The 25,812-nt window shown below is 42.1% G+C and overlaps 1 protein-coding gene across 3 annotated transcripts in view; it reads left to right on the top strand.

The window, feature by feature from the left end:
- Nucleotides 1-936: 936 nt before the first annotated feature.
- egfem1 (EGF-like and EMI domain containing 1) overlaps nt 937-25,812 on the top strand; it is a 77,223-nt gene continuing 52,347 nt past the window's right edge. For 2 of the 3 annotated variants that reach the window (XM_080844443.1, XM_080844442.1), the window contains exons 1-4: nt 937-1,238; nt 2,835-2,969; nt 3,266-3,375; nt 3,522-3,626. In XM_080844443.1, coding sequence (XP_080700569.1) covers nt 1,150-1,238; nt 2,835-2,969; nt 3,266-3,375; nt 3,522-3,626 — 439 coding nt within the window. In that variant the 5' untranslated portion in view covers nt 937-1,149. Of the gene's footprint in view, nt 1,239-2,834; nt 2,970-3,265; nt 3,376-3,521; nt 3,627-25,812 lie in introns of those variants that run through there. The other variant, XM_080844444.1, reaches the window with a different exon arrangement.

The following is a 25,812-nucleotide window of genomic DNA, read 5'->3' as shown; positions in this document are numbered from 1 at the left end:
ACAGCCAAAAAACCACAGCAGCAACACAGAGGTGACGTAGGACAAAACAGGAAGTATGATAACTTAGTTTTTTAGATAAGTCCTGACTCCCATAGGCCATACATTGCCATCTAGCGGAAATAATAACAAAAACTTTTTATTACGGTATTATGACTGAATTTTGGGGGAAGTCATACAGCCACCAGTCTTCACCCATCCTTTCACTTCTGCAGACCTTTTTTTCTCATTTGAAGTAGGTTGACAGACAAACCAGACAACCACCTAGGCCTGACCTTAAAATTGGGATTGTATCTGTATCACCTTAACAGGCCGTTGATGAGTTAAACCATTTCCCGGCTCAGTACAGGTCCTTCCGTTCTTTAGCTACATGGGGTCCTTAAACGCTCAGTTTCATAGACATATAGATATGTCCTATATATGTCTATGCTCAGTTTGACTTGACCTGACTGGAGAAGTTGTTTTTCAAGTTGGGTATGAATCCATTGTCCACTCGTCCAATTATCACTACAGGACCAAATTGCTCACCTCAATTAGTCCTGCATCCAAACATGCACTTTTGTCTTCATGTCCCCTGATCTCATTTGTCTGAAAGCTCTTAAAACATCAAATATGGCAGCAGTCTTCATTTTCCCTTTGTCCTCTACATTGTCCAGCTTTCATAATGGGACTTTGAAATGGACTTGGCTTAATGTGTTAGTAACATGCATTTTTGAGGAATGTAGAGTAACTTGCAATTCTGATCTCCCTTGATGTAGCCTACATGTACACAGATGTAGGGAGGGAGAGGGAGAGAGGAGGTGTGTGAACCTAAATGAGCAGGTTTTGCATCAACGTGTCAACGATGGTCAAGACCCCTCTAGTGGCTAAGCGATGAAAATATCTGGCGTGAGCGTGGTTGGAAGTGAATTAAGTAATGTTCGGCAGATCTGATGCAGTTAAGTCTGTCCTGTCATCATTTCACTTCTTATAGGCTATTTGCAAGAGGACATCCTGAAGTCGCGCACCATAGCCTACATATCCAAGCTCGCCAAGACAGAAGATGCACTTGTAACGCGTTAAACCGGCCAAGGATAGTGTGGATGTAGCCTATTTTCGTGTGTGTATCGCTATACGTGTCTGCGTTTAAAGTAATTTTTAAGATTATAAACAATGACACCTGGATTTTTAATCTGGTCGGTGATCGTGTCGCTGGGAACAACTATAGACACTGAAACTTCTCCGGATCTCCAGCCAGACATGTAAGTAAAAGTGATTCCGACCGACAGTCTCATGTCGGCTCAAGTTCATTTGATAGTTTTCCAAAAAAATAAAAATCATAAGACGCCTATTCGGCTCACTTCAGTTATCGGTGGGTAAGGAAACAAAGCAGTAGGCTACAGCTGGAACTAAACGGGAGAAGTGTGGTGGACCTGATGAACTAACTCAAGGCTATACCTCTCTATAGGCTACTTGTTAAGTTTACATTTGGATTTCAATTTACAGTTTTAACAGTGAATGTGAAGACATTTGTAGTTAGATAGGTTTTATAACCATTGGTTTGGTTAAAACTAATTCGAGATACATAATGCCATTCAGTCACTTGTCCATTTTGGCGCATGTCTTGGGTGTCGCTCCAACGTTTTACGGCGGATGTGGTAAATTAAATAGACTACTGTATGTATCACTCACATTTGTATTCACATATGTTCCTTGATTTCGTAACTTTTCATATGGAGAAATGTAGTTCTGTCACGACGTCTTTTCTTGTCATATGGTTATCACCCTCTTTTTGGCACTTTTTTTTTTGACATGATGATCTGCAGTTTACTGTTCAGTGCCACATGTTGCCAAGGTATAACTCTGTGGCAAATCCAAAGGGGGACTTGACCAGAAAATTCGGGTTGGCATGTCACATAATGATGCCGAATATTACAGATTTTGTGCTTAATAGCATCATTATAGTGCCACATTTATGCTACAATATTACACGCATAGTATGTGCCAATAGAAACTGGGCATGCCACTGGAGGGAAATACAACATTTCCATATTGTTATTTAGCCTTAAGACTGAAGTTGGTTTCTTGGGTGAAGACATACAAATGTAAAGGCCTCCTTAGTTTCTACTTCTATGGTATAACACAGTAATAAAGTGATTGTAACCCAATGCATACTTTGGAGTATAGCAACGTTTTTGTTCAACGGCCAGTCGAGGTTCTTTGTATGCTTATTCTGCATATTGTGTGTCAGAAAGAGAGAGAGAGTATGTGTGTGTGATTGCTGTTCCCCAGACACTGTTGTGGTGTTTGTCTCTGCTTCCCTGCTGGCTTCAATTGCATGCACCTGTATGTCATTACAACTCCTTAATGGTGATGTCAGCACTCTCACCCAGATCACCTTTTAACCTTGACCCCTGACAACTGCAACACCACAACACCACAACACCCCCCCCTCCCCCCCCCCCCCCCCCCGCCCCCCCCCCAAAAAAAAATCAATGAGTATTTCCTAACAGTGTGAGAAACTGAGTTTACAGAGGGTAGTTTCCTTGGGAATGTCGTATTTTTTTGTATTTTTGGAGGCAGTGGAGAGAATACCAGTAGAATTTCATATGTGTGGGTCCTAACCTCTAACTGTGGTGTCAATGTGGACTCACGTGTTATACTTTGATCAGTCAGCAATTGATAGACAGTGAGATCTTACTTTCGCATTCCTCTCATGCCTTTTTTTTTGGCCTTTTTTGGACACATCTTGTCCATGTCTCTCTCTCTCTCTCTCTCTCTCTCTGTCTCTCTATCTCTCTCTCTGTCTCTCACTTTCTCCCCCCTCCCTCTCTCGCTCTCTGTCTGTCCCCCCACAGGCCGAATGTGTGTGTGGATCAGGAGCTGTCCATGCTGGGCCTGAGGCAGCCGTGTGTGCAGGCTTTCACACGCATGGTGAGGGTGTGGAAGCAGGGATGCTCAGGAAAGAGCTGGTGTGCTGGCTATGAGCGGAGGTAAACCACACATACACACACACACACACACACACACACACACACACACACACACACACACACACATACACACACACACACACACACACACACACACACACACATACATACACGCACATATACACACACATACACACACACACACACACACACACACACACACACACACATACATATATACATACACAGATTCTTATACACATATGAGATATTCGAAAGGTCTTTTTTCATCTCTCACTAGTGCAATCTCTATCTCTCTCTCTCTCTCTCTCTCTCTCTCCCTCTCTCTCTCTCAGGACAGGGTACTATACAGCCTACAGGCAGGTGTACAGTATGGACTTGCACACTGTGTACCGCTGCTGCCCAGGCTGGATGCGGCGAGGACAGGAAGAGGGCTGTTTGCACAGTGAGTGTGTGTGTGTGTGTCTCTGTGTGTGTATGCCAGGGACAAGGAGACTGGAGATTGTGATTCTGTTCATATCTTAGTCTTACTGTAGAACAGATCCCCATATGCGTAAATCTTTTTTATTTCTGTGTGCTTCCGGTTTGTAGGAGTGTGTTCGCCAGACACCTGTTTTAATGGAGGCAGGTGTGCACAGACTGGAGATCAGGTGTGCCAGTGCCCTGAAGGCTTCCAGGGAACCCGCTGTCAATATGGTAAGCAATACGAGTGTGTGTGTGTGTGGTTGTGTGAGTATGTGTTCTTGTATGTATGTGTTCTTGTGTGTTTGTGTGTGTGTGTGTGTGTGTGTGTGTGTGTGTGTGTGTGTTGTCCACTTAAATGGCTGTCAGATTCTTGTAAAAAATGTGCACCTGCTTGGAGAGCTTGTTGATATTTGTGTGTGTGTGGAATAGTGGGTCAAGAATGGATGCTTCTCTGACCCCTTGTGGTCTCATCAGCATGATGAGATGAGATTGGTCTGTCATTACAGTGCATGAAATGCCCTGTATTGTTATTCCTAGGCTTCTTCTTATTATTATTACAGTGCATGAAATGCCCTGTATTGTTATTCCTAGGCTTTTTCTTATTATTATTACCTCCAGCAAGGAGGTTATGCGATTGGGTCCGTTAATTAATTTGTTACCTCCAGCAAGGAGGTTATGCGAACGGGTCCGTTAATTTATTTGTCAGTCTGTTTGTCTGTCTGTCTGTGGACAAGATTTCTCAGAAACTACTGGGCGGATCTTTCTGAAATTTTCACAAGAGGTAGATCTTGGTTCCTGGGACATCCCCATTAAAATTTCAGGATGATCCGGATCCAGATCCTTGCTTGAGGTCAGAAATCTCGGATTGCTCTTGTTATTCCGTTTACCGAACTTCTGCAATTAATTCAGCTCCAACCGCTTAACTTAGAAACGTCGTTCAAACTTTGCTGCGTAGGTCTTGTAAAGGACACTTATGCTATGTAATTGTCATTTTTCTGAACTTTACTGAACTTCTGCGATTAATTCAGCTCCAACCGCTTAACTTAGAAACTTCATTCAAACTTTGCTGCGTAGGTCTTGTAAAGGACACTCATGCTATGCAATTGTCATTTTTCTGAACTTTATACTTTATAAGATATTAAAGAAAAACGAATCTAAATTTTCCCATTGACTTACATTGGGCCATTATGACATCATAATATGGTCATTAAACTGGCTTGCACCTGTGCTTCACTGACACCTGTGCCAATGTTCCAAGGCTCCTTTTCTCTCTGTCCCTCTCCATTCAACTGTATAACTAGGAATATTAAGACACCTTCCATACTCTACTTTTTTTCTCTCCCCTTCTTTCTCTCTATCCCTCTCACTCTACTTTCTCTCACAATCCATCTCTCTGCTTCACTCTTTTTTCTCTCCTTCTTTCAATATTTTCCCTCTTCACTCTCTCTTTACTGTCTTTATCCAGAGCCCCGGTTGCTCACTCTTTCCTTTCTTCTTTCTTTCTTGTACTCTTCTTTCCTTCTTCCACTCTTCTTTCCTCTCTGCTTTCCTTCTTCCACTCTTCTTTCCTTTCTTCACTCTTCTTTCCTTTCTCCTTTCCTTTCTTCACTCTTCTTTCCTTTTGTCCTTTCCTTCTTAATTCCTTCTTCCACTCTTCTTTCCTTCTTTCTCTCTTCTTTCTTTTCTTCTTTCCTTCTTCCACTATTCTTTCCTTTCTTCTTTCCTTTCTTCTTTCCTTTTTCCACTCTTCTCTACTTTCTTCACTCTTCTTTCTTTTCTTCTTTCCTTCTTCCACTCTTCTTTACTTTCTTCACTCTTCTTTCCTTTCTTCCACACTTCTTCCCTTCTTTTACTCTTCTTTCTTTTCTTCTTTCATTTCTTCTTCCTTTCTTAACTTTTGCATTTCATGCACTGGTATTTCCTTCAGGAAATGCATTTTCTAGTTACAGTGCATGAAATGCCCTGTATTGTTATTAGGGATGCACCGATACCACTTTTTTACAAACCGATACGAGTACGAGTATTTTTATTTGTGTACTTGCCGATACCGAGTACCGATACCGATTCTTCCAAGATTTGGTTTCCATGAAAGATTTTATTTTATCCTCTGCAGGTTATGTCAAGCCTATAGTACAACATTAACAGAAGGCTATCCCAAGCCAAAAATAAACAGAGCTTTCTGGTTTAAACAAAAAAAAAGAGTCAATATCATCACATTAGACAAAATGTAAATATAGACAGATGGCAATTTAATTTGCTGCATAGTTAACAACACAGTCTACTTAACAAAAAGTGAACAGAACTATCCTGAATAAGAACATGAGCACAGTTCAGTTACAAAAGGATCAACAACTCTCTTCCTCCCCTTCTCTCTCTCTCTCTGTCTGTCTGTGTGCGTGCGCGTTTTTTTCTTTTGAAAGACGTCAGTAAAGATTGGTTGCTTTGGTCTCTTGCGCCACTGGCATGAGTGAACTTTGTGTGCTTAGCACTATTGTGCGTCTTCAGATGTTTAATCAAATTGCTTGTGTCAAACAAAGTACTTTCCTTTCCGCCCCTCGACACTGTAACAGTGCAGATCTTACACTGTGCCTTACTCCTGTCATAATTTATCTTAAAATGAGTCCAAATCGCCGTTAAGGCAGCACAACGGTATAGCGATTTCTTACTAGAGTTTAATGTTGACAATGAACTGGGCTACGTTCTTGCAGCCAAATTGAACCTTGCCTGATGTGTGACTGTGTTTGGGAAGTTGTTTGCAACCTAGCCAACATAGCTATCACAATAACATTGCAAATAAGTTAACGCAAGAGCACTTAATATTAGCATCAGGCGGAAAACGAAAAAAAAACGTAATACTAGCATCAATGTCCAAGAGTGTTAAAAAAACCTTGCTAACATCGCTAACGGGATGTCTTGCTAGCGGCTACTTGCTAGCGGGTGTTTATGACTAGCAAGTCAACAAGATTCCTGAAACACAAGACAAGGCAGACGTCCTCTTTTACACTCACATGTCCTCCTTTCGAGACCTAAATGCGTCCGGGTAAAAGAGGAGAAAACAAATACATTCCCGTCCCCGTCAATCAACCGTAGCAAATGGCAATAATATGTTTTAGGCGCAGCGTCGCTAAAGACAGACAGTAGGCTAGCCCCTACACTTTGCCTATGTAACAGCAGTTCTAAGTTAACTGCAAAACATAAAATAGCCGAAGATAGCACTTACCTTTACTGGATGTCATACGTATTAAGTTTAAAATATCTAGCGAAACCGTTAGCTTACGCAAGCCACCTCCACACATCGTATCCAAGCTGTCATTGAATTGATTTAAACTGCAAGTTCAACCTCAACTTATCTATCTGCAATACCGCTCTCGGCCTCTATGCAACTCGGCGCTCTCACACCTGGCAGGCATAGACAGTAGAGGAGAAGAAAACACACGCGTTAAGACGCAACACTGGGTATCGGTTTTTGGTATCGGTAATTTAAAACGAGTACGAGTACGAGTATTTTAACGAAGTATCGACCCGATACCCGATACTGGTATCGGTATCGGTGCATCCCTAATTGTTATTCCCTCGTTTCTTATTACAGTGCATGAAATGCCCTGTATCGTTATTCCTAGGCTTCTTCTTATTATTATTCTCCTCACCTTTTTCTCTCACCTCTTTTACTTTTTTCAGCTCGAACCGCTTAACTTAGAAAACTTCGTTCAAACTTTGTCGCGTAGGTCTTGTAAAGGACACTTATGCTATGTTTTTTTTACTTTTTTAAACTTTATACTTTTTAAGATATTAAAGAAAAACTAATACAAATTTTCCCATTGACTTACATTGGGCCATTATGACATCATAATAGGGTCATTAAACTGGCTTGCACCTGTGCTTCACTGACACCTGCGCCAAGGTTCCAAGGCTCCTCTTCTCTCTGTCCCTCTCCTTTCAACTGTACAACTAGGAATATTAACCTTTCAGAACGTAGCGTCACAACGGTGTGACAGCAGCCAATTTTCCGCAAAGACGTACCGACACACGGGTGTGACAGAATGTGGCGACAGGAGCGTTCCAAAAGCCGCGTAACAATAAGCCTGTGTGTGGGTTACTAACTTCCCTAACGTGAGCTAACATTGTACATTCAGCCACCTACCTTCATCCATTATGCCTCTTAAAATCGTTTTGTCAGTATCATTTTGTTTACTATATGTAGACTTACTATATTTGTGTGTTCCACGTCCAATTGTACATGACACAGTTACAACGTTTGCAAGTATAGGGAAGACATGATCTCCGGTACAAGACAAGCACAACAAGTGTTTTTTTTTCATGAAACTTGTATTAATCCCCGTAGTGAAATAATGGTAAATTAAATATACATAAATGAAAATAACATGTATGGTTCATTACTCAATGTTCAGCCAAACATCAATTCCAACGACATCTCGATATGAAAACCAGCATCGCAGCGGGAATATACCGTAGGCTACATGAAATGCTTCATGAGCTGACTAGCTTAGAGGCATACGCTCCTAGGATACGCATAATTGTAGTCTCATCATTGATGCACACACTGCGCAGACACTTTTTCATATTACAATCACTTGTCACTGACAAATCATATTTGCGCACTATCAGCGCATCCACAACATGCAACAGTTTGAAAAAAATAAGGACACACCGATACCTGCATCGCATTCATTCATTTATTACAGAAAAACAAGTAGCGTAAATGTAAACTCACAAAACTAAATAAACATGACAAGAAATGTTGAAAGGAGGCAACAGCTCACTGATGATAAAATTCGGGACATCTTCACCAGCTGAAACACACAGAAATACCAGTCTGTTAGTGTAATGGCCAAAATGTAAAGACACATACATGCATAAACCTACGGTACAAACACTGTTCATCGCTAAGCATAGATAAGTTGATGTCTCAACACAGTCATCAAATGAAAACCTGTTCATGAGTGAATGTGTGTCCATGTGTGCTTGTGTTTGTTTGTGTGTGTGTGTCCATGAGCAAATAAAAGGCCTCTTTTAAAAATAAATGTTTCTGGTTTCTTGAAATATTCAAATAGTTTGCTATAGAGTTGTACACACTTAGCCTTACTTTTACTCAAAATCACTGTTCGACTTTTATCATGTTCCCAAAATCTACACTAAACTGCCTTCTATTTGATATTGACTACATTAACTTCGCAAAGTAATACACTGATATGTGGTATCTGTGCACAAAAATAAGGTAATTTCACCTCAACTTCTCGTTTGCCTCATCTCACTAGCTCTGGATTTGCGCAAAAAAATAATTGGCTATTGTTGTTGAATCGACTGAATTATACGTTCACTTTCTGGAGTATATTTCCACGTTATTTTCACATCTAGCTAGCTCTATTGGCCTACAGTTCGACATCGATTGTATTCACATTTGTATTGTTTTGCATTCACGCGATTGCATTGCATTTACACATCATGTCACATCACATCACATCACCTCATATTCCACTAACTAGCTCTATTGACCTACAAACGGTTTGACATCGATTTTTATAGCCTAATTTACAACTCTGATGTTTTCTGGATATCATAAAGAAAGAAATGATAAGGTCACTTACCCTTTGTTGAATCCATGTGAGGAAAGGAAATAGTCGTTGACAATCATCAACTGTTGGGCCAGGTGGCCTATGGTGTTACGATGACGTCACACGGTTGACAAAGAAGCACTTGTTGATTAGTCTGATATTTGTTCAATATTTTTAATGAATAGCCTACACTACTGATAAAAACGTCTAGATAGCATATCAGATCAGGAAAACTCTGCATAATAATTTCCTTGAAGCCTTAACAATAACTGTAGAATGTTCCCGTAGAACATTCTGTAGAACATTCGTGAATCAGCCAGAAAAACCCACTGCGGTAGGTTGGTTAAAAAAAAACCTACGTTCTGAAAGGTTAAGAGACACCTTCCATACTATACTTTTTTTTCTCTCATACTCCATCTCTCTCCTAATATTTTCCCTCTTCACTCTCTCTTTAATGTCAAGAGCCACACTTGTTCTCTCTTCTCTCCTCTCCTCTCTTCTTTCTTTCTTCCACTCTTTATTCCTTTCTTTTTTCCTTTCTTCCACTCTTCTTTCCTTCTTCCACTCTTCTTTCCTTTCTTTTTCCCTTCTTCCACTCTTCTTTCCTTCTTCCACTCTTTCCTTCTTTTACTCTTCTTTCCTTTCTTCTTTCTTTCTTTCACTCTTCTTTCTTTTCTTCTTTCTTTCTTCCACTCTTCTTCCCTTCTTCCACTTTTCTTTCCTTTCTTCACTCTTCTTTCCTTCTTTCACCCTTCTTTCCTTCTTCCACTCTTCTTTCCTTCTTTCACTCTTCTTTCTTTTATTCTTTCCTTCTTCCACTCTTCTTTCCTTTCTTCTTTCCTTCTTTCAGTCTTCTTTCCTTCTTTCACTCTTCTTTCCTTTTTTCTTCTTTCCCTCTTCCACTCTTCTTTCCTTTCTTCACTCTTCTTTCTTTTCTTCTTTCCTTCTTCCACTCTTCTTTCCTTTCTTCTTTTCTTCTTCCACTCTTCTTTCCTTCTTTCACTCTTCTTTCTTTTCTTCTTTTCTTCTCCCACTCTTCTTTCCTTCTTCCACTCTTCTTTCCTTTCTTCTTTCCTTTCTTCAATCTCCTTTCTTTTCTTCTTTCCTTCTTCCACTCTTCTTTCCTTTCTTCTTTCACTCTTCTTTCTTTTCTTATTTCCTTCTTTCACTCTTCTTTCTTTTCTTCTTACTTTCTTAACTTTTGCATTTCATGCACTGGTATTTCCTTCAGGAAATGCATTTTCTAGTTGCAGTGCATGAAATGCCCTGTATTGTTATTCCTAGGCTTCTTCTTCTTCTTCTCACCTTTTTCTGCGATTAATTCAGCCCGAACCGCTTAACGTAGAAACTTCATTCAAACTTTGTCGCGTAGGTCTTGTAAAGGACACTTATGCTATGTATTTTTCACTTTTCTAAACTTTATACTTTTTAAGATATTAAATAAAAACGAATCTAAATTTTCCCATTGACTTACATTGGGCCATTATGACATCATAATAGGGTCTTTAAACTGGCTTGCACCTGTGCTTCACTGACACCTGCGCCAAATCAAAGGAACCTCTTCTCTGTCCCTCTCAATTTAACTGTAACTAGGAACATTAAGACACCTTCCATTCTCTACTTTTTTTTTCTCCATCTCTCCATCTTTCTCTCTATCCCTCTCAGTCTACTTTCTTTCACACTCAATCTCTCTTCTTCACTCCATTTTTATCTCCTTTTTTCAATATTTTCACTCTCTTTTTCTCTTTCACCCTTGTTCACTCTTCTTTCCTTCTTCCACTCTTCTTTCCTTCTTTCACTTTTTTCCCCTTTCTTCACTCTCCTTTCTTATTTCCTTCTTTCACTCTTCTTTCTTTTCTTCTTCCACTCTTCTTTCCTTTCTTCACTCTTCTTTCTTTTCTTCTTTCCTTCTTTCACTCTTCTTTCCTTCATCCTCTCTTCTCTCCTTTCTTCACTCTTCTTTCCTTTCTTCTTTCCTTCTTCCACTCTTCTTTCCTTTCTTCTTTCCTTCTTTCACTCTTCTTTCTTTTCTTCTTCCTTTCCTAACTTTTGCATTTCATGCACTGGTATTTCCTTCAGGAAATGCATTTTCTAGTTATTCTTCTCACCTTTTTCTGCAATTAATTCAGCTCAAACTGCTTAACTTAGAAACTTTGTTTAAACTTTGTCGCGTAGGTCTTGTAAAGGACACGTATGCTATGTATTTTTCACTTTTCTAAACTTTTTATAGTTTTTAAGATATTAAAGAAAAACGAATATACATTTTCCCATTGACTTACATTGGGCCATTATGACATCATAATATGGTCATTAAACTGGCTTGCACCTGTGCTTCACTGACACCTGCGCCAAGGTTCCAAGGCTCCTCTTCTCTCTGTCCCTCTCCATTCAACTGTATAACTAGGAATATTAAGAGACACCTTACATACTCTACTTTTTTCTCTCTCCATCTTTCTCTCTATCCCTCTCAATCCACTTTCTCTCACACTGCATCTCCCTGCTTTACTCCTTTTTTTCCTGCTTCTTTTAGTATTTTCCCTCTTCACTCTCTCTTTACTGTCTTTATCCAGAGCCACTCTTGTTCAATCTTCGTTCCTTTCTTCTTTCTTTCTTCCACTCTTCTTCCCTTCTTCCACTCTTATTTCCTTTCTTTTTTCCTTCTTTCACTCTTCTTTCCTTCTTTCACTCTACTTTCTTTTCTTCTTACCTTCTTTCACTCTCCGTTTCTTCTTTCACTCTTCTTTCCTTCTTCTACTCTCCTTTCCTTTCTTCACTCCTTTTTCCTTTCATCTTTCCTTCTTCCACTCTCCTTTCTCTTCTTCTTTCCTTCTTTTACTCTTTTTTCCTTTCTTATTTCCTTCTTTCACTCTTCTTTCTTTTCTTCTTCCTTTCTTAACTTTTGCATTACATGCACTGGTATTTCCTTCAGGAAATGCATTTTCTAGTTGGTATTATGTGATTGGTTGTGTATGTTTGTGTTTATTTGCTCTGTGCACAGATGCTGGTGTTTGTTTTTATTTGAAAGCTGTGAGAGGGCTTCCCTACTAGGTTTAATTCTCTGCCCTCTTCCCTTCTATTCTGTTTAATGAAACTTGACACACACATATACACTTCACCTCACAGTAATACATCTGTTAACATCTCCTAAGATCACGTGAAAAACGTGAATGCAATAGAGCTTAGTATGGTTGTGGGTTGCAGCGTGTTGCTGATGCGTCTCCTCCTTATCTCACCTCAGCTTTATTTCCTCTCCCCCCCCCCCCCCCCCCCTCCTCCTGTGGAGCATGTGGGTGTGAGCTTTCACAACTCTCTCTCTCTTTCTCTCACACACACAAGCGCACACACACAAACGGGCACAAAGACACACAGATGCGCAAACACGCGCGCATACACACACGCACTGGCACACACACACGGGCAGACACTCACATTCTTGCGCACACGTGCACACACACACACACACACACATTCATGCGCACACATACACACAAGCACACACACATACACACACATAGACACACACACATACAGTACACAGCACGGACAGCAAGAATATATGTCTTTTGGCAACTTGATGTCAGATCAATGAAGATCAATGTCAAATGAAATGTTATGGTATGTGTAAATAAATGGATAGGCAGATAAGTGTGCTTTTACTAAAATGAATTGTGAAGTGTGTGAATTAGTCTCACAATATAATATATTCAGTAATGCTAGTCTGATGTTTGTGGAGTGTTTTCCATATCAGAAATACTAGTCTGATGTTTTCCATTCCATATCTTGGCTAACCACGCCACACTGCAAACCAATGTGTGCAAGAGGGACTGTTTTGATGGCAGAGCAAGAATTTGGTTAAGAGAAAGAGATTAATGATGGCCTAAGCACACACACACACACACACACACACACACACACACACACACACACAAACTTGTGTACATTAGCTGGCAAATGGGTAAAGCGGACATATCAGCAAAGCACCAAAGATGCTGTCTAGGGGAAAGGCCTATTGGTTTAGATAACAGTGGTCTCACTAGGGGCAAGCCTGGCTTCCATTCTAAGAACTTGACAAAAGCAAGTGTTTATGTTTGAATCTTCCCCCCCTCCTTTGAGGTGGATTCTGCTACTTGGTGAATGAAAGTAGCAGACTTTCACATCAGATTCCCTGTGGTTCCAGACATCTGTTCAAATGTTGGGATATACTTTTGGCTCAGCGAGACCAGGTCTATAGACACAGCAGACCCCCCAGTCATTAAAGACTTTCATGGTGAACTCTGCGAACTTTGAAGTCAGCTCTCTGTCCGGGAGATAGGCGGGCAGGCGCTGAGTGAAGTGGCATTACATTACGGCATTAGCACTGTCCTCGTGAGATAGGCTTGTGTCCCTGAACAGCCTGACACACACACACACACACACACACACACACACACACACACACACACACACACAGAGATATGCACATACACGCTGATACTCTTCCACACATATCAGCACAAACCCTCACCAGATCCTGGTGGGACAGTCTATCTGTGCTGTACCATTCCCTGGTTGTGGAGCAGTTCCTTTCCCACCTCATGTCTAATGTCTTCATCGAGAGACCTCTACTCTCGATGCTCTTCTTCTTCTAATTCTAACCAACTGAAGTGACCTTAGAGGCTGTTTATACAAAGTCTAGTTTGTCTCCGTCCGTAAAGTTCCGAATACAGATAGCCCTATCATTTAGACCAGGGGTCTTCAACAGGGGGTCCGCAACCCCCAGGGGGTCTGCGGAGGTACTGCAGGGGGGTCGCGAAATCTTTGGTTGATAAGACAATTTTTTTTAGTATTTCTAAAAAAAAAAAAAAAATTCAACCAATTTTTTTTTCCACAAATTTAAATGTCTTCCGAATCAGAATTGTATTTATTCCCTTTAAATTTACCTTAACATGAATCCAACATATTGTAGCGAACGTATAAATTGATCGAAAAGACGTTATCTTTCAGTCCAATCGACAAATTCAGCTACCCACAGGAGCTCTCTCAAGCTGGGCACGGTTCACTCACAGCACCTTTCATGCAAATAAGACAGCACAGGCACTAGCCAATCAGATTGCGTTTCTGCCCAAGTCTAAAGAGCTCGAAGATCAAAAATAAAAGATGGCGGACCAAACTCCATAGCTGGTCTTGTTTGTACCTATAAATTGTTAGTTTGACATTTTTTTGCTTAGATTTAAAAAAAATAAATAAAGACAAATAGACACTGTACAAGGTCAAAAAACGTTAATTGTAACTGAAAAATAAGTCTGAGAGGATTTGCGAGGTGTATGAGCCCCCTAGCTTATGTTAGCATGCTACTACCTACAATCTTAACAACTTGCTAGCGGTGTGATTGGTTTGTTGACCTGTCAATCTCACTATAACATCTATGTTGACAACACAACTCCATGCGCCAGACTCCTCCTCCGTCATCCGTTGGATTGTGTCAGTCAGGAGTTATTGAAAAGAAGATACAGTGCCACTTGAAAGTATGTGAACCCTTTGAGCACTTAAGCGTTTTCTGTTGTTTTACCATGATTTTTCATTTTTTTATCACCAATTTTCCATAGATGAAATGTCAGGTTCATGTTTATCATTTGCATGTACTTGTTTAGAGGAAATTGTTTGAGTACCCAAAAAACTACATGAAACATGGAATTAGTCCATTTCAAAAGTAAGTGAACCCCCAGCTGAATTGATAAAGTCTAGCAGGTAACAGATTCAGTGCAACTTATTTGGGTGATTAATTAGTCAATTGAGCAAACCGATCATCTGAGACATCCTTAGGGAAAGGTTTGGGCAACACAGATTAAAAGAGAGAGGGAACCAACCAAACTACTGTAGTGCCAAGGTGTACCCACACAGATCAACAATGCCGAGAGGAAACGAGATATCCGAGAACATCAGGAAGAAGGTACTGACAGCCCATCAGTCTTGGGAAAGCTATAAGACCATCTCCAAAAGATTCCAGCTCCATCCATCCATCCAAGACAAATAATTTTGAAATGGAGGGCATTCAACATGACCGCATCTCTGCCTAGAAGTGGACGCCCATCAAGACTATCACCAAGAAGCACCAGAAGAAGAATAAATCAGGTAAAAGTCAACCCACACATCACCTCTAAAGAGTTTCGGACCTCTCTGGCAGCATCTGGGGTAAATGTACATGGGTCTACAATCAGACGAAAATTGTTGGTTTTGATCTTGACAAAATAATTCTATCTCGGACTCATCTGTCCAAAGAAGGGACTTCCAGAAGGCCTTTGGTTTATCCAAGTGCTCTCGGGCAAAGTTGAAACGGGCAGTTTTGTTCTTTCTTGAGAGCAGAGGCTTCCTTCTAGCAACCCGATCATGAATGTCATGTCTATTCAATTTTCGTCTGATTGTAGACCCATGTACATTTACCCCAGATGCTGCCAGAGAGGTCTGAAACTCTTTAGAGGTGATGTGTGGGTTGACTTTTACCTGATTTATTCTTCTTCTGGTGCTTCTTGGTGATGGTCTTGATGGGCGTCCACTTCTAGGCAGAGATGCGGTCATGTTGAATGCCCTCCATTTCTAAATTATTTGTCTTGGATGGATGGATGGAGCTGGAATCTTTTGGAGATGGTCTTATAGCTTTCCCAAGACTGATGGGCTGTCAGAACCTTCTTCCTGATGTTCTCGGATTTCTCGTTTCCTTTCGGCATTGTTGATCTGTGTGGGTACACCTTGGCACTACAGTAGTTTGGTTGGTTTCCTCTCTCTTTTAATCTGTGTTGCCCAAACCTTTCCCTAAGGATGTCTCAGATGATCGGTTTGCTTAATTGACTAATTAAGCACCCAAATAAGTTTCACTGAATCTGTTACCTGCTTGACTTTACCAATTCAGCTGGGGGTTCACTTACTTTTGAAATGGACTAATTCCGTGTTTCATGTAGTCTTTTGGCTACTCAAACAATTCCCTCTAAAAAAAGTACATGCTAATGATAAACATAAACCTGACATTCCTTCTATGGAAAATTGGTGATGAAAAAAATGAAAAATCATGGTAAAACAACAGAAAACTCCTAAGTGGTCAAGGGGTTCACATACTTTAAAGTGGCACTGTACATCTCACTAATGTGGGAGGATGTGTGCCATCGAAAGATGCTTAAGGATTCACTGTCCCTTTTTTATGTATGATGAAATAAAAACATATATCTTTGAATTATTTTAATAAGTTGTTATTAATTGTTAGCTCAGAGTTGTTTGCAAGATATGTACTCAGTATGTTTATAAATGGCAGTGGCACGGCCACCCTGTACCTTTCATGTTGTTAAATGTTAAATTAAATTCAATGTTAAAAAATGTTAGGTTAAATTCAATGTTAAAAAATAAAAATGTTAATGAATTTTTTAACCTTTGTATTATTTGAATAGCTTAGTATTGAATACACAATAACAGGGTAGCTATGTTTATTTGGCACTAGGTCCAGTATTACAAACAAAATGTTATGCAATTTATATAGTAGGGGGTCCCTGCTCATCTCGCCATCAGTTTGGGGGTCCCTGGCCTGAAAAACGTTGAAGACCCCTGATTTAGACAAACACTCTCTATCCGCACACGTTATCCACATTTAAACAACTCACAGACATGTCATGTTGCACTGTTCCAAACTCTTTATTATCAATAGAATATAAAATTCATTTTCGCATAACCTATAGTCTGCTCTGACCACCGATTGTATTAACCACCATAATGTATTACTGTGCAGATTAAATGTAGGCTATGCGGTTAGGCTAAACGTTGCTAATTGTAGCTTGTCTACTGGCTGCTTACCCGTGTCCTCCTGTCTTCTTCTACGTTTTTTCAAGTTTTTTCAGTTGTCTGTAGCAGAGCTAAAGCGCCACCAACAGGCGTGGGGTATGTACTACAGTCAGTTCATCCCAAACGGGTGTGTTAGTCTTAACGCAAATCTCTCGTTACCAGGCTCCATCCTTACGCAATTAAAAGATTCGATAGGTGTGAAAAATTCAGTGAATCTAGACTCCGTGTAAAGGGGGCCTTAGAGGCTTCTTGTGCCTCTGTCTGTGTATTTCAGGAAGAAAAAAATAAACGTGTGAAAAGCTTTATTTCTGGGTAATATTTTTCATAAGACATCCAACAGTTTGCAAATCATGCTTGCAATATTTGCCCACTGCTATGAGTGAATAGGCAAACTGGGAGAGTACAGTCTAACGTTGCACAGCTGAGAAAACTGTCTTGTGACTGTGTAGACTGGTCAAAGGAACACAGACAAAGGAAAAGCATAGGGACGAGTGGAAGAAGAGGGGGACAGAGAGAGAGAGAGCGTGCGCGAGAGAGAGATGAAGGGATAGTTAGATGGACTGATAGAGCCTCCTATAGCCTCAGTGATGGCGTGTGTCTGTTTTAGTGTGTTTGGACAAGGCCATCAGGGGGAGAATGGAGAATGCATACAATCTTGTATAAGATCTCGTATATCTGAGCATGGGACTCTATCTCATACATTCTCTCGAGTTTTTCGAGTAGCCCGTTGTGCAAAGGTCAGCTCCAGCTGCGTAATGGAGTGCTGTCTTGATCTCTCTATTCCCTACAGCACTTGCCTTATCACACTCTGTTTCTGAGTATCCGAGTATGTGTTTGTTGTGCATTTGTTGTGAGATTCGGGACAGCTTTGAGTTTACTGGAGGAGCAGCTATGGGATGTCATAGTAACACTTCAGAAATCGGAGTCTGCCCTGATGGGTGCTGAGGTTGGTAGCCTGCGGATTGTGCTCACATTCAGGATGTGACCACAGTAAACCATATTCTGTCTTTCAGATATTCTCTCTCTCCCCCTTTTTAAATTATTTATCTTCTCACAATCTGAATGAAGACAGACGGGCTGTTTTATAATAGCTCATAGGCTGCAGGAATTTGAAACGGTTCCCTTTTGTGAGAACGTTAGTCATTCTTTGAACATTATTTACCTTAGCTAATCCTTAACGGTAAACTGGACCAGCTCAGTCAGTCTCATAGACTCATAGCTGCGTACGACCTAGCACTGACCAACAAGCAGACATGTTTGAGCTGTGATTTTACACAATTATTTTGCAACTGTATCCCTTCTTGTTGAAAGGCTCGTATGTAGATGTATTTGAGCAACAAGCAATAAGTGTAATAATTGATGAATTGATCATTCAATAATAAAGTAAATGTTGGCTTTATTAGACTGTAATCATGACAGCTTGTGAACATTTTTTCCAGGATATTAGAGATGCATTAAGTATTAAATTTGAAGAAATTACTTTCACATTACACGTCAGCGAGAAGCTAGAAGGCAAAACACAGTTTATAGTGGAATAAACAATGTACCATTGAAAAGGCATGGCCAGCATTGACGAATCAGAACTATTTCCCTGCCACATAAGTGAGATGAGACTGCCAGAGGAGAAGGCACATGATCAGAGTCTCGTGTCCTTTCCACTCTCCTCCTCCACTCCATCTCCACTCTCCTCATCCACTCCATCTCCACTCTCCTCCTCCATTCCATCTCCACTCTCCTCCTCCACTCCATCTCCACTCTCCTCATCCACTCCATCTCCACTCTCCTCCTCCACTCCATCTCCACTCTCCTCCTCCACTCTCCTTCTCCACTCCATCTCCACTCTCCTCCTCCACTCCATCTCCACTCTCCTCCTCCACTCCATCTCCACTCTCCTCCTCCACTCCAACTCCACTCTCCTTCTCCACTCCATCTCCACTCTCCTTCTCCACTCCATCTCCACTCTCCTCCTCCACTCCATCTCCACTCTCCTTCTCCACTCCATCTCTCCTTCTCCACTCCATCTCCACTCTCCTCCTCCACTCCATCTCCACCCTCCTTCTCCACTCCATCTCCACTCTCCTTCTCCACTCCATCTCCACTCTCCTTCTCCACTCCATCTCCACTCTCCTCCTCCACTCCATCTCCACTCTCCTCCTCCACTCCATCTCCACTCTCCTTCTCCACTCCATCTCCACTCTCCTTCTCCACTCCATCTCCACTCTCCTCCTCCACTCCATCTCCACTCTCCTCCTCCACTCCATCTCCACTCTCCTTCTCCACTCCATCTCCACTCTCCTCCTCCACTCTCCTTCTCCACTCTCCTCCTCCACTCCTTCTCCACTCCATCTCCACTCTCCTTCTCCACTCCATCTCCACTCTCCTCCTCCACTCCATCTCCACTCTCCTCCTCCACTCCATCTCCACTCTCCTCCTCCACTCCATCTTCACTCTCCTCCTCCACTCCATCTCCACTCTCCACTCCATCTCCACTCTCCTTCTCCACTCTCCACTCCCTCTCCACTCTACTCTCCTTCTCCACTCCATCTCCACTCTCCTTCTCCACTCCATCTCTACTCTCCTTCTCCACTCCATCTCCACTCTCCTTCTCCACTCCATCTCCACTCTCCTCCTCCACTCTCCTTCTCCACTCTCCTTCTCCACTCCATCTCCACTCTCCTCCTCCACTCCATCTCCACTCTCCTCCTCCACTCCATCTCCACTCTCCTCCTCCACTCCATCTCCACTCTCCTCCTCCACTCCATCTCCACTCTCCACTCCATCTCCACTCTCCTCCTCCACTCCATCTCCACTCTCCTCCTCCACTCCATCTCCACTCTCCACTCCATCTCCACTCTCCTCCTCCACTCCATCTCCACTCTCCTTCTCCACTCCATCTCCACCCTCCTTCTCCACTCCATCTCCACTCTCCTTCTCCACTCCATCTCCACTCTCCTTCTCCACTCCATCTCCACTCTCCTCCTCCACTCCATCTCCACTCTCCTTCTCCACTCCATCTCCACTCTCCTCCTCCACTCCATCTCCACTCTCCTCCTCCACTCCATCTCCACTCTCATCCTCCACTCCATCTCCACTCTCCTTCTCCACTCCATCTCCACTCTCCTTCTCCACTCCATCTCCACTCTCCTCCTCCACTCCATCTCCACTCTCCTCCTCCACTCCATCTCCACTCTCCTCCTCCACTCCATCTCCACTCTCCTCCTCCACTCCATCTCCACTCTCCTCCTCCACTCCATCTCCACTCTCCTTCTCCACTCCATCTCCACTCTCCTCCTCCACTCCATCTCCACTCTCCTCCTCCACTCCATCTCCACTCTCCTCCTCCACTCCATCTCCACTCTCCTTCTCCACTCCATCTCCACTCTCCTCCTCCACTCCATCTCCACTCTCCTCCTCCACTCCATCTCCACTCTCCTCCTCCCTTCCATCTCTCCTTCTCCACTCCATCTCCACTCTCCTCCTCCACTCCATCTCCACTCTCCTTCTCCACTCCATCTCCACTCCACTCCATCTCCACTCTCCTCCTCCACTCCATCTCCACTCTCCTTCTCCACTCCATCTCCACTCTCCTCCTCCACTCCATCTCCACTCTCCTCCTCCACTCCATCTCCACTCTCCTCCTCCACTCCATCTCCACTCTCCTCCTCCACTCCATCTCCACTCTCCTTCTCCACTCCATCTCCACTCTCCTCCTCCACTCCATCTCCACTCTCCTTCTCCACTCCATCTCCACTCTCCTCCTCCACTCCATCTCCACTCTCCTCCTCCCTTCCATCTTCTCTCTCCTTCTCCACTCCATCTCCACTCTCCACTCCATCTCCTCCTCCACTCCATCTCCACTCTCCTCCAGTCCATCTCCACTCTCCTCCTCCACTCCATCTCCACTCTCCTTCTCCACTCCATCTCTACTCTGCTCTCCCTCTCTACTCTGCTCTCCCTCCGTCCTGGTGGCTCACCTGTGCCCTTGAGGGTCTTCTGGCAGACTCTGCTTTCCCTGTTCTTCTGGTTGACATAAACCACAGCGCAGATCATGGCCATTAGCCCAGGGCCCATCAGAGAGGCGTACACTCGGTAGAACAGAGAGGCGATTCCAAAAGGACGCCTGTAAACCAGGTGGAATGCTCGGGAGATACAAGGCCCATTTGGGTCCCCCTGCAGACAGTGGTATATTACTCTTTCGTTGGGTGAAAGGTTGGATATGATCAGTGAATTTTGAGAGTTAGACACATCCAAACGGTCCAGCTCCTCTCCTTTCTGACGATACCACTGAGTCATTTTGTACTGGGTTGTCAAATCAGTATCGCAGATGAGAACAACGCTCTCATTCTGAGAAAACATCACATATGTAGGCTCAAGGACAAGGCAGACAGAGAGCTGATAGATAATGTGAACGTTTGCCATTTTGCATTCATAGGACCCAGAGTGGTTGGACTTTACAGATGGGATGACCAGAGAGTAACTTCCTGTTTTGATGTACATTCCTTCCTCTTGACCTTTGGGGTTAGTATGAATGATATTGACAGAGGGGTCAACAGAGAGATGGTTAGATGGAGTTTTCCATTCCAGCTTCCCCTTGTGTGTGAGTGACACTAACAGCACAGGGCAGAATCACTTTCTTTTCTGGCCAGGCAAAATCTAAATGTAGTTCCATGGGGTGATTAAAGGTCTCCCTCTCAACATAAACATCACGATACAATGTAACGTCAACATCTTGATATCTTGTAATTGAAACATGACCTGAACCACCTCCAAGCGAAAGGTTTGGTTATAGATAAGATACTTTTCTCCCAAGGTCTCAACTGTGTAGAATTCGCTATCAGAGAGGGAATTATTGTTCAGTCTGAATGTAGCAGTGTCCTCTTAGGCGCTGTAGGATATTCTCAGCGATTGCGAAGCGGTTTCTTCTCCCGTGACATTCATCAGAAGCATGTGCTTGTCTCCCAAGGATCTGTAGAGAAAATGTGTTTGATTTCCCTCAGATATGAATGGAAATTCAAACAAAGCATCTTCTCCTTCTTCTCCAAACACGACTGGAGGCTCTTGGCTGAGAGAGGCGCAATAGAAGTGCAATGTGAGCATGAAAGCAATCTGCTCAAATGTGCCCGTTTTGTTTCTGTGCCTTAGCTCTGGCACCGTGCGTCTTATACAGTGAGTCCCAACAACATGCTCATCATTATAGATGTGTGTTGATAATCAAGCACGCTACATTTCCTGCCACCAGATAGCAGGAGGGCTGCAGATCAGAAGCCTCTGATTAGTCCCAAGAGTTTTCAAATTGTATTTGCAAAAACACTATCCATTACATTTAAAAGTCTTTAAGTCTTTGGCAGTATTTATCTGTTTGGTCAGTTTCAGTTTTGTCTTGAAAAAACAATTAATGAATTCTCGTTACTAATAATGTCTGTTGAAATGTCTAATTTTCTGTCTGTTTTTAAGTATTTTGACCCACTCAGCAGTGGCAGTCATGGTCATATAATGTTTGAAGTTCAGGTCACACACCAAAATTAAAGATGGCATCTTAGTGACACCTATTTGTCCCAAAGACAAGCTCCTCGCCCTGGTTGGCTGTGTCTCAGTGGCCCAAACACAGGGATCAGGGAGCTTGGTAGACTCCATCATTCAGTTTTGGTTCCGCGAAAGGATGTTGATATCTGAGCTCAGCCGCCAATCAAATTGTCCCCTTCCCTTGAGACCTCCATGTTGTTTGGCTAGGATTGTTTCTGGCTCAGTCTGAGCCCCCATGTTTGAATCCTATTTACAGAGACAGGACTGTGTGCGAACACTGGAGTTCTTCTGAGCTCAAACACTGCATGCACAACTAGTGGACCATGAGGGCCAATTTGCTAAATTTGACAAATAGTTTATGGGACAAGAATGGGAGAATATAGCTTTAAGGTGCTTACCTCTTCACACATTTGGCAGTGCATGGTAACGCTGCTCCCACCCATGATCAATCTAAGCCAGATTTGGTGCTGATAAGAGCTTTGCGGAGCAACACTTACCACATCGAAAAGGCAAGGCAAGTGACCACCATGAGAGAGGCTGGCCAAAGGGTTCTTTCAAACCTGAGCTGTCATACTGTGGCATCAATTGTTTGTACGTTCAGCAATTACAATGACACTTTGCTGGCCTTCACAGTCAATATAATGTATTGTGTTTCACTGTATTTGCACTCTTGGCAACAACAATTTCTATACTTTTGTAAAGTATGTTGTCACAATACAATGTATACTGTAGTTTCACTAAAGTTATTTACAACATATACGGTCGAATTCTGATTACTTTACGTACATTTACAGTATTTACAGCCTATTGCACTATTTTCACACACACACACACACACACAAAACACACACACAAAACACACACACACACACACACACAAAAAACACACACACACAAAAAAAACACACACACACACACACACACACACACACACACACACATTAAAGGCGCCCGAGTCAACATTAGAGGCTTGAGACTCGAATAATAAACGTCCAATTTCTAGTCTTTTTTACACGTAGTAAGTTTCAATAACACCATACCATTACATATCGACATTCAAGGAGCAAAGATGAGACGTCGTTGTGTGGTGAGAACTGATAAAAAATCGTGCTGCCAGCGCCGCCGGTGGGGAGAGGCCATTTTTTCAATTCTCCGATTTTTTGGTGGCACCAATATATAAAGGGCTACGCTCTTGCGGCTAGTTTTAGCGCTCTTTTTAACGCCCAAAGTATCAAATCGTTATGCAAATGTGCTAATATGGGGAAGTAAATCCAGAATATTTCCATTTTGATGCCCTAATGTTGCTTTGGGCTCCTTTAACAGATACACAAAAAAAGAAATGCAAGCTGATAGGTTTTTCTGTCAGTGAACATCAGGGCAGTTGCCAGGACCAGTATTCACAAAGGATTTTGTCTTACCACTGCGAGTACTCCTGACGCAGTCGGACCAGAATTTTCTAAGGAAATGTTTTCTCCTAAATCCTGTTCACAATTCCAGCTGAGACCAACTTTTACTAAAGGAAAAGCAAGAACTCCTAAGTTAAGACAAAGACTATGTTGCTGTGGCTGACCTCTGTGATTGGCTGATGAATGACAGGTCCGTGCTGGTGAGCAGGCACAGCAGGCTTCATGGCCTACCGCAGAGATTGATATATAAATAAATAAATATGACACAGGCTACAAATGTAATAGTGACGTAAAACGCCAACCACAGACCTACTCACCCACAGAGTATCTTTGCTTAGTTTTCAAAATGTCTCTGTATGAGAACACATTCGTGTGGACAGGAAGGTAGGCACATCAGTTAGTTGGTGAGATTACTGCATCCCTTACCAGCTCCATATTATTTCCCTTGTGACTGAGACAACATGTTTTCAGTGATTTTGTATCTGTATTACAAAACATTGCCAAATTTACCGTTTGTTTGGGCAGTCTGTAGAGCCAGTTGGAAGTCGGCTCATTTTTAAATGCCAATTGAAGCAATGTTACACAATTTGACACTTTTTGAGGTAGGTTTTTAAGGAAAATTAGTTGTAGTATCAGTCAAATTCATTTTGATGGCATATGTTCATGTGTAGGACAGATAAACATGTAAAATAATGCCACTAGCCATTCAGGATATGCACTATGTAGTTCTGTGTTGCTAAAACTTAAAACCCTGTGAAAATATGAGAAAAGCTTTCACAGCACGACTATACCACTAGAAAACTACATCACCAAATGTCACCAGTAAGCATGTTAAAGCATGCATATAAAAATGTATACAAAATCATACTTTTGTAATGTTCTCATGACATTGCATTCAGTGCTGTTTATAAGGAGTTCCTGTTAGGTGATTAGACTTCGTTCTGATATGATCACTTCCTCTGCTGAGCCAGCATATACATATCAGGATCTCAGTTAAGGGACTTTGAGGTTGACAGGTTTTGTCCTGCTAAATCGTACTTTCCACTATGATCACCTAGTGTATGGGGTTCTTTTCACCCTTTTTGCAAGTTGAGGATAGGGTTAGTTTTTCTCATTACATTCAACTTTGGCATATTTAGAATCACTTTCCGTGTCATAAAAAAATACCAAAAACTGACGTTGAAATGCTGAATTAAAAAAAAAATATTCATTTGTAAAACAACAAACTGCCCTGGACTGTGCTTCACAAAAGTGTCGTTGACCAACCACTATGTTAAACATGGAGGGAGAGAGAGTTCAAAAAGAACGCACCACTGGTTTGGGATTGTACATGCACAGTCATGGACTTATTGTACTTATGAGCTGAACTGTTTTAGACAGGTGTTTGTGTATGTGTGTGTGTGTGTGTGTGTGTGTGTGTGTGTGTGTAAGTGTGTAAGTGTGTGTGTGTGTGTGTGTGTTTGTGTGTGTGTGCTAACTGTACTGGGAGTGAATGTGAATGGCTTATATGATAGCAGGAGTGCAGTCATTACTGTGCTGAGCAGCCCTTACCACATCTAAAAGGCAAGGCGATTTAGACACAATTCATTCAATAATTCAAGGTGTTTTCCAAATAAGCAGATAGAGCACAGCATTTAAGTGCATAAGAGTTAAAAGAACATAAAGACATAAAAGCCTTGCAAAATAGCCTTCAGGTTAACTGTGTGAGGCTCATTAGGGCTGTTGAGAACATGTCCAGCAATAATACAAGCATCTGCCCAGTGAGAGAATGGAAATGTCTTTCTGAGTGATTTCTTACTTCACTGCTCAACTAGGGCAGAGATAGAAGATGATCCTCTCTTGTGAGAATATGATCATGACAAGATGCAGGTTTGGATGGCACACATGTAAAATATAGGGACGATAATGTTTAGGGGGACAGGGTTGTAAATAGGTTCGAGTTTTGGGCTATGGTCACAGCGATGTTAAGGGAAAGGGGAGAGTAAGGTTTGAGGTATGGCTGTGTTCAGGTTTTGGTGAGGTTCTGGTTTCATACCCACGACCACGCTGCATGTCCTCGGAGACCAAGTGTGGGTGTGGCCTGGGACAATATCATGGCGACCCATCCTTGGT

Source organism: Sprattus sprattus, assembly GCF_963457725.1.
Source record: "Sprattus sprattus genome assembly, chromosome: 9".
NCBI classification, from domain to species: domain Eukaryota; kingdom Metazoa; phylum Chordata; class Actinopteri; order Clupeiformes; family Clupeidae; genus Sprattus; species Sprattus sprattus.
Note: the sequence above shows the minus strand (reverse complement) of the source record. Positions and strands in the feature narration are given on the sequence as shown.